This window comes from Malus domestica, chromosome 16, assembly GCF_042453785.1.
Source record: "Malus domestica chromosome 16, GDT2T_hap1".
Lineage (NCBI taxonomy): Eukaryota > Viridiplantae > Streptophyta > Magnoliopsida > Rosales > Rosaceae > Malus > Malus domestica.
The window spans coordinates 21,990,388-22,000,325 of NC_091676.1; the positions used below are offsets into that span (position 1 = coordinate 21,990,388).

At 32.8% G+C, this 9,938-nt stretch overlaps 1 protein-coding gene across 1 annotated transcript; it reads right to left on the reverse strand.

Moving 5' to 3' along the window:
- Nucleotides 1-1,407: 1,407 nt before the first annotated feature.
- Nucleotides 1,408-3,247, reverse strand: LOC103403594 (plasmodesmata-located protein 2). Its single transcript, XM_008342443.4, has 3 exons — nucleotides 2,225-3,247; nucleotides 1,819-1,929; nucleotides 1,408-1,684 (listed from the first exon to the last, which is right to left on the reverse strand). Exons 1-3 carry the CDS (start codon nucleotides 3,006-3,008, stop codon nucleotides 1,677-1,679), a joined length of 903 nt encoding a protein of 300 aa, XP_008340665.1. The 5' UTR covers nucleotides 3,009-3,247; the 3' UTR covers nucleotides 1,408-1,676.
- Nucleotides 3,248-9,938: the final 6,691 nt, after the last annotated feature.

The window sequence follows — 9,938 nt, forward strand, 5'->3', positions numbered from 1 at the left end:
TTGCAAAATGACTTATAAGGCCATCTTTAACTATTTTATTCTTTTGTTTTTGTATTAAATTCTGAAAATAGAAGGAACAAAAGATGAGCCCAGCAAGTTGAAACCACCGTTTTCCTCATCTCTCATGTCAATTCCTTCCCATCCATTCAAAATCTTCATCAAACACCATAGACCCATTACAATTACCTTAAGAAACGTTACTCTTTTTCTTTTTCTCTCATACCCATTTATAGTTTCGGCAATCTGTGTGGAACTGTGCTCAATTCATCTAATTGACGTGGTTTTGATACCCCTCTTCTACGATTAGTCCTCTACTTGAGTTGTAATTGCAGAGAGCGACTACGAGATCGATTGAGGATGTTGCTCATCCTCGTAGTCTTGATTAAATTAGAGACAGAGTTGGCTAACATCTAGAAAGGGGTTGCTTGCCGGCGAGTGGGTGGATGTGTTGTGGTGGCTAATTTTCTTTGTAAGGGATAGTTTAGGAATATCTGGAAAAGGAGTGTTTTTCTTTTTTACCTTTTGAGTGGGGTGGGAATATAAGGTGGGGTGGGGAAATAGGATTGTAGGATGGGTCTAGCAGCTCTCTTAAAACAAACATGAAAAATGAAATTTGAAACAAACATGGAAAATGAAATTTGTAAGTAGTCTGTTTTGTGTGTGTTGTATATCATTACAGTAGAACAAACATGAAAAATGAAATTTGAATCTAAACTACATATTAATATAATCTTCTTTGTCAACCAAATGAGGATGAAAACACTATTTAGCTTTATAATGTAATAAAAATTTAAAAGGCAATAACTTAATTTCACAAAATAAAATTTTGTTTTTTTGTTGCTTAAAACTTACATACATGTGATTTTAACATCTCTAATTTAAAAAAAAAAAAATTATAAAAAATAAACCTCTATCCCTCTCATTCCACTCTCACGTTCCCTCTCACCCTCTTCCTCTCTCCTTCAATTTTAAAACTAAAACAAAACAAAAATTTACACACAATTGGTGTGTGAGCACTGAGCATATACTAGTCGAATTGAATAAAACAATTTTGAGAAAATAAATAAATAAATCCTCTGTACTCTGTGAGGGACATAAAAGATAGAGAGAGAAGATGCAAGTAGCATACTTTTCTAAAAAGCTTAAAAGTTGGTGAAGAAATTGGAGGAAGCATTGGTCTGCCGGAGAAGTGAGAATAAAGAGACGAACATACCCACATGACCCATCAGGGACAAACAAGCATGTAAAAATAAATAAATAAAGCAAGAATCCAAAATCTGTTACTCCCCCATTGTCTATTTCTTCTGTGATTTGTCATTCTCGAAGAATTTATTGTGCTCCAAGTATATCGTATATATCTTAAATTTTTAATCGTCAACTCTTAATTACTAAGTTTTAATCAAAATATTTAATGGCCAAATTTTATGGTGTATAAGATACCAAAGTATTGTCTTCTTTTTTCCAACAAAAAAAAAAGGATCATCCTCACATTAATCCTCCTTCCTCACTTTGTGTTTGACAAATCTATCCACCACAAAACCCTATTGTGTTCTATTGAAAGTAGAAATAAGATTTAACAAAAACAAAAAGGATAAAAAATAACAAAAAAATTGTTCCTTAAGTATCTCCACCTTGAAACAAGCTTGCAATCCTGAGAACCCATATGTCCCTCTCTATCAGTAATCTGCACAGAATAACATAATCCAACAATGGCAGATTAGAATTTGGAATCAGAAAGTTTAAGATTTGAAAAAAATAAAAAAGCGGAAAGAAGATGCATATCTCCATGTTCTTGGATGTGTAATATACAATGCATACCATCATGCTTCTTCAACAAATTTCTGGCAAACAACAAAAATATGACTATAAATCCAACTCCTGCTGCTCCTCCTAAAATTATAGCCACTGTCTTCCCTGTATTCCCTGACCCTAAGATCAATCAACCACATTCCAAAAAATCAGATTAAATACCAATACATTACACATACAGAAATCAAACCATTCTTGGAGATGGAAACACTAAATCAAAGTTATCCAACTTAAGCAAAAGCTATTTCATTGCATCGAGTTCGAAATTAGACTATTTCAGAACATCGTCCTGTCAAACAAAAACAAAAGAAGCCGCTCTTTGTGACAACTTAATAAGAAATTGGACAAGTTTGTAAAAAAAGAAAGCAAATTTAGACCCAAAAACCGAAATTTCAGGATGTTACTAGCGTTTTACCTGACGAAGATGAGGAGGATGATGAGGAAGAAGAGGATGATCTCCTGGGAACCCCATTAGGATAATAACTATAGCTAAGAAAGCACTTGTGTAGATAGATTTGGCCAGAAATTGCACTCCCACATTCAACCTGAGCTCTCTGCACCCCACTCTTCATACACTCCCCACAATCTGAGTCCCCCACATCACCCTGGCACTGCCCCAAAACATAAACCTGCTGATAGTTTGTGGTGTAAAATCCATGGCCACTCACAACCCCATTCTCCAAAACACTGAAGGCAGTGTCCCTCCTTTCGTCAAACCCCGACCCTGCCACATTTGTGCCCCCACAGGTTTTGTACAGCATTTCCATGCCTGAAATTTGTGCAAAACCAGAGATTTCATAGAGCATGTAGCATCCAATAAGCTGAACCCTAGCAGCAATGGTTTTCCCACAGAGGTTGTCAGACATCTGGGGCAATTTGCTCACGCAGGTGTAGCAGTCAGAGTTGCTGAGGTCACCTCTGCATTGGAAGAGCCCTGAGATGGTGGTTTGGCCACTGCCTGTGTTGGTTTTGAAGAACTTGGCCTTGGAGGACTGCTGCACCAGGGACCCAAAAAGGGCTGAGAGGGCTTGGGAGTAGACCCCTGTTGGATCTGAGAATGTCTGCTTTGCACAGCCCTTGTAGACCAAGGAGGTGATGTCAGTGGCAGATTCAGCAGCTGGGATGAGCTCAAAACTGAAGAGGAAGAATAGAAGCAGATAGAGGGAGAGATTGGAAACAGGTTTTGAAAGAAAACCCATTTGCTGTTTTCACTTTTTGGATCAAATCATGTCAGTTCTTGGGAGTTCTGAGATGGGTTTTCGATAATTTTGGAAAATACCCAGCTGGGTAGAGTAAAGATTGAAGCTTTTGTGATTGAAACTGAGATTATTCTGCAGAACAAATTTGGGTTTTTATTTTTTTGGGGTTTGGTTTTTGGGTTTCTGGTTTTTGGATTGGAAGCAGTGGTGTTTTACTTGGCTGGCCTACTTCTGAGTACATGGCAGGGGGCAGGGGCCAGGGGCATCATTTTTTACTTTTTTTTTTTTTTACACCAGGGTGCAGGAGGTACAATTGTATAATTGATAGATAAATAAATTAAAGAAAACTTTAATGAAAAACATCTAGAATTGTTCACTTTAACGAAAAATTATATTTTTAAATTAAAAAGTTAATCATGGTATTATTTATTTTATCCTTTATTTTGTCCTTATCATTAAAACTCAAAGTTTTCAATCAATTTTCATTAGTTATCCTTAAATTAAAAGGAAAACTAATGACAAGGGCTTGAAAACTTTGAGTTTTAATAATAAGGACAAAATAAAGGGTAAAGTGAATAGTACCAGAATTGACTTTTTAGTGTAAAAATGTGGTTTTTCGTTAAAGTGAACAGTACCGGGGTGCTTTTCGTTAAAGTTCCCTAAATTAAACTGTACCACTTATTTCAAAAGTCACAATTTTATTTTTTGAAACTTAAATTTTTTTTAACTCTACTATATTTTCGTTTCTTTTGTCAAATGGTTGTTAAAATTGTTGACGTGGAGGGGTAAAAATAATAATATAATAGCTTTTTTTTCTTCATATATGTATTTTTAATCCATGTCATAATATTTGACGGTTTTTGTATAAATTTAAAAGAATTAAAATGACAACTTTTGAGTTTTAGGTAACAAAGTATGATAAAAAAAATTGAGCGAATTTGACATAAGAAACGAAAACATAGTAAAGTGGAGCAAATTTTGAATTTCAGAGAGTAAAATGATAACTTTTTATTACAGAGGACAAAGTAAAATAAAATTTGAGTTTCATGAGTCGTAACTAAAAGTAATCTTAAATTAAAATTATGGAAATGATACATTTGTTAGCTTTATTTTAAAGGAATATTTAAATTTGTGAAGAGAATAAGAACAAAATGGTTAAATTAAAATAATAACTTCGCCACTTAATATCACGTTCTAGTAAAATTCCTCTTAATTTATAAGGAAAACTAATAAAAAGAACTTGAAAACTTTGAGTTTTAATGATAAGGACAAAATAAAGAGTAAAGTGAATAGTATCATGTTTGACTTTTTAGTGTAAAAATGTGTTTTTTCGTTAAAGTGAACAGTACCGTAGGCTTTTCATTAAAACTCCCTAATTTATAAGCAAGAGGTCTTAGGTTCGATTCTAGCCAAATATGAATTTAAACCATATTATTACTAGTTCATTATGAAACTAAACTAATTATCTTCTCTTAATATAAAAGATAATATCGTTTATTTAAAAAAAAAATCTCTAAGAGAAGAATAAATATCCCCTGTTCTGTTTAAAGAGAGGGTTTTGGGTTTTTGGGGGAAGAAAGCTATCAACTTTGACTGAGGAGTGCATATCCTTTGAGTAACTGCAGAAGTAGGATTACATTCGAATTTAATAACATTGTCATCTGCTTTTTGTACATATCCTTCGAATTTAATAACAAAAATAAAATCCAACAAAAATTTTCCATCGGCTTTTTGTATAAAGTAGATCGTGGGGTCCAAGAAATCGATGGTTCTTATTTAATGTTTTGCCTACGATATGATATCTGGAAAATGACTCTGTTAATTTGGAGGCAAGTCTCTTGGAAACAACTTACCAAAAAGTATTAAATCATGAGAAATGATAAATGCGTACTTTCTCATTTTTCACTCTTGTTTAATTATGATTGTTGGTTTACGTTTGATTTATTGAATTTGATAATTAGATCTAACAAGAGATATATGGTATTTTTCTTCATTTGTAATTGAGATATCTTAGATATGATTATTGTTAAAAGCGAATTTGAATCACATTATTGCTAACTTATTGTCAGGTTTAATTCACTCCCCCACCCTCTTAGTGTAAATAATATCTTTTGTTTAAAAAAAATTGTTTAATTTTTATTATTGTACAAGGACTATTAACAAAATTAGAGAATCAAACTCTGGACTTTGAGGGTAAGAATTAATATTTCTAACCAATTTACTTGGAAATCTCTTGCTTAATAGGTACTTTGTGATAATGAGATATCTTAGATATGATTAATGACAAAAGCGAATTTGAATCACATTATTGCTAACTTATTGTCAGGTTTAGTCCACTCCCCCACCCTCTTAGTGTAAATAATATCTTTTGTTAAAAAAAATTGTTTAATTTTTATTATTGTACAAGGACTATTAACAAAATTAGAGAATCAAACTCTGGACTTTGAGGGTAAGAATTAATATTTCTAACCAATTTACTTGGAAATCTCTTGCTTAATAGGTACTTTGTGATAATGAGTATCGATTTTGTCCATCCCTAATTCACAATTATAAAACATAGTAGTCAATATGATATGTTCGACTTTCGTGAATAGTGCGTTTGATATCAAATTATTATAATTGAAGGATGACTATTGCCTCAATTTTTACTTGTTTGAAAGTTGAATGTAACGCGTAAATATACACCAAACAATATAACATAACACAAGAATGTTCCAACTTTCATGTCAAGTATTTTACATGCATATTTTAAAGGGAACTTTAACGAAAAGCTTCCCGTACTGTTCACTTTAATTAAAAATCATATTTTTACACTAAAAAGTCAATCATGGTACTACTCATTTTACTTTTTATTTTGTCATTATCGTTAAAATTCAAAGTTTTCAAGTCATTTTTATTAGTTTTCATTATTTTAAATCATTAGATGAAAACCTAGGGTGTTATAGTGAAATTACGTTATTTGAAATACACTTTGCGAGCATGATTTGAGTTTGATTTTAATGAGCTGAATTGTCTAGTTATTTTATTCGTTGTTGAAAAATTATCCTTTAAAAAATTGGTCAAATCCAAAATAAGCAAGACATCCAATTTTAGTAAAAAAAAAAATAGACAAACAAGGCATTTTAATAAACCACTAAAATGACACTATTTAATTAAAAAATAGTGTACATTAAAATATTAACCATTTCTTAGTATGTATATAATTAGACAAATGCTAAAGATATCGCATTTTTATACTAATTGATATACTATCTCATGTAGCAAGTGATGCATACAGCCAATGTTTAATGAGATAAAATCATTAGTTGATATGACACTTATATATCACTTGTTATATAAAATAGTACACTAACATGATATAAAAATATGATATCTCCCGCAATTTTCTTAAAAGTATATACTTCAATTCACACCTTGACTTATCTCAAGCCGGGTTAAAAAAGTAAGATGGATCTTTTGCTATACCAAAAAGGTGATTATGTAATTAAAGTAATGCGATCGCTCCCATCTACATTATTATAAGAAATATTATTGTTTTCATGCTCACATTTGAATTTCTTTATGCTGTTCACATTATCCTGTGTCTTGTAGCAGATTTTATGAAATTTAAAATTGCATGCAAGGGGAGCGCATAGCTGTACAAGTTGGCTTTTTATTAAAAGAAAGGAATTTAGCTGCCAAATGAAAAGAATTGTAGGCCTCTTTTAGTTTTTGAAGCTGCAAGATGGAAGAAGATTTCATGCACTATGGCATTGCTGTTTTTATGTTGGATCCAGTCAAATTAACAAGGAATACCCAACTTACGGTTGAATTTTTTTTTTTTTTTTTTTTTTTACTTAAGGGGGTAGATAACCACAAAACTAACTTAATAAATTATTACAAACAGTTCAAGTCCTAGAGACTCTAATTATATAATCATATACATGAGCTCCAATCCATTCAGATGAATTTTCAAAATAGTGCTATTCAAGATTTATATTATAACCTCAATTAGCAAGGTCATCCGCCGCAACGTTCTCTCCCGGTTGACATAAACCAACTTGCAATCTGCTATGCGTATCATAAATTGTCTGCATTTATCAATGATGTTGGTAAGAGAATGAAAGCTGGTATTAGTTACAGTATTAATTAAATTAACTACTATAACCGAGTCCATCTTCACACAAAGGCTTGAAATACTTTTGGTTATTGCAAACTATAGATCAAAATAAAGCCCCCAAATTTTAGCAACAACCACCTGGCCATTTGCCCAACTTGAACGAAAACCCACCAAGCCAATCACCACTATTATCTCGTAATTCTCCCCCAACACCTATACTTCCAAAAGTGTTGAGCCGAGAGCCATTCACATTAAGAGCGTGTTTACATAAAGGGTAATGGGAATTGAATTCTGATTATGGATTACTCTGGTGTTTATTAAATACCGGGGAATCAATAGTGTATTGGACCCCACCCGAAACAAGGAATGCAATTCCTGAAATTGGAGGAGTGGGATTCCCTAAATAGATGAGGTATTTTGAATTCTAGGAGGGTGAGGGAATCATGAATGTATTTTTTCTTTCTATCATGCCCTCATTCACATTATGCACAACTCCATGCATATGCCAAAGAGAAGAAACTACAATTTGAGCTAGAAAATTTAAATATTAAAGTAAATACTTAAATATATAAAAATAAATAAACAAAAGCATTTTTGTGTGTCTATGAAATAAAAAAAGCAATTTAATTTTTTTTCTTACTATTATATATTATATCAAATTTTATTAAAAAAAAAGTATATAAAATATTTGATTTGGGATAAGGGCATTTTAGTAATCATACTGGTTTATATTCTGATTTGCTGAATTAGTAAACAACTTTATGAAATCAGTGTCATTTCTATTCCGATTCTAGAACTCTAAGTAAACAGCTTCAACAGGAATCTGATTCTGACTTATCCTCATTCCAACTCCTCCTCAATTCAATTCCTCATATTTTCATTACGGTTACGTAAACGCGCCATAAGTTTCACCTTCCTTTCAGGAGGCGAGTTCAAAGCTAAAGACAACTATACTGTAGGACAATTACTGCATATAGTATGAAAATTAGAAGTGGTGCTTTTTGGTTTTAAAATTTAATTTTAGTACTATTATATTAAATTTATTAATTGAATGAAAATTAAAAGTGGTGCATTTTAGTGAAAATGTCTCTCCAGACATGAAATTCAAATGAAGAGTTTTAATTTTTGACTCTCAAGAATAGTCACATGTTTTCAAAAGAGACATATACTTTTGTAAATAGGTAAATCCTCTTGTAGTCATGAATCACTTTTTCATTATTCACATAATAATACATAGTTGTTAAGTCCATATGAGAGAGTCATTGAGCCTATACGAGAGAGTTTTCAACACAATCGTGGTTCATTGGAGTCATGTGAGTTGAAGTGCTACTATTACAATCTTGGGAGACAAACGTTGATTAACCATGAGCACCATAGTGAAAAGTAAACTTGTTTTAAACATTGAATGTCTAACATTTGGCTCAACCGATTTCAAGTTTTTCTAATTCATTATGTCACATTCATTTAACATTTGGTTGATCATATGCATGCTTTAAATTGTGTATTCACTTAGATGATAATTTATGAATTTTATATATGATTAATATAGCAATAAGACCTTAATTTTCCAACACTTATAAATTAAAAATCAAGCCTAAGTACATATTTAAAATAAATAAAAAAAAGTAATGCTAGAAAGATCATAATTTTAAACCAAATTTGCAAACCAATTGATGTGTCACCAATAGAAAATAAGCACGTTAATCAACATTTAAGTAATAATTCAATCATCAACAACCACATTATTTGGTTTGCAAATTTGATTGAAAAATTTTGATCTCCCTAGCACTATCTTTTTTACTTTTAAAAAATGCATGAAATTGTGAGCGTCAAACTACTCGACCAACAATCAAGCCGGCGTGGGCTATGCAAAGCTTTTATAGTTATGTTGATTAAGAACATTCATTCATTACTCACAATTGTCACAGCCCGTCTCGAGAATTATTTATCATGGTTGTGAAAAGACAGATTTACCCTTGAGCGTTTGTCACATCGTGGGGCTATGTGTGGTTGAGGACCAATGTGTTAAGTCCCTATTATTTTGGACCCAATTGGAAGTAAGAAAATTATTAGTTGTGATTGGTGACTTTGGACCACACACACACACCCATAACATTCTCTCTATTCCTTCCCGTGTCCTTTCTCTATCTCTCAGACTCTCTCTCTCTTCCCTCCTGTACGGACTCAAACCCAAAACCCTTTGAATCGTGATGGATCGAGGATTCTAAGACCACCATTGTGTTTGTGAGGACCATACGAGTCTTGGGGTACACGTTCCAGGTAAGAACTCCATCGTTTTCATGTTAAAACCATAACCCCGATTTGAGGTACTATTCATGCTCACGTAAAATGTTGATTTTTATGGAATTTCAAGAGCATAGGAAGCTTAAGGAGGTTCTCACGAATCTAGGGGTACTTCGTTGGAAGGATTTGGACATTGGAGGACTGAGATCGACGTGTTTCTAGGTAAGTCGAGCTATCGACCCTTCTCAAGAAAAATCTAGTAGAATTTAAGCCTTGAAACTTGTATAACGTGATTCTACATGTTATTAGCTTCATTTTGGTACCAATTTCATGAAAAATGGTTGAAAATGAGTGAGAATAGTGGGTTTAAAGTTTTACCCAGTTTTCCGGCGACCGGCGACTCGCCGGAGAAAATGACTGCATATTCCGTCAGTTTGGACGGAATAGCAGAATCTATTAGGTTTAACGGAATATTCCCTAACGGTGGTTAGGGAATCTGTCAGGTTTGGGCCGCGCGTTGGGGCGTGTTTTGCTGTGCCCTTACCGGCTCGTGGCAGCGCGTGGAAGCTCGAAAAATTTATCTAAAA

Coding starts and splice junctions, on each gene's coding strand:
- LOC103403594 (XM_008342443.4), bottom strand. CDS start 3,008: ATGGGTTTTCTTTCAAAACCTGTTTCCAATCTCTCCCTCTATCTGCTT. Junction 1,930..2,224: donor ATCCTCCTCATCTTCGTCAG/GTAAAACGCTAG, acceptor GATTGATCTTAG/GGTCAGGGAATACAGGGAAG.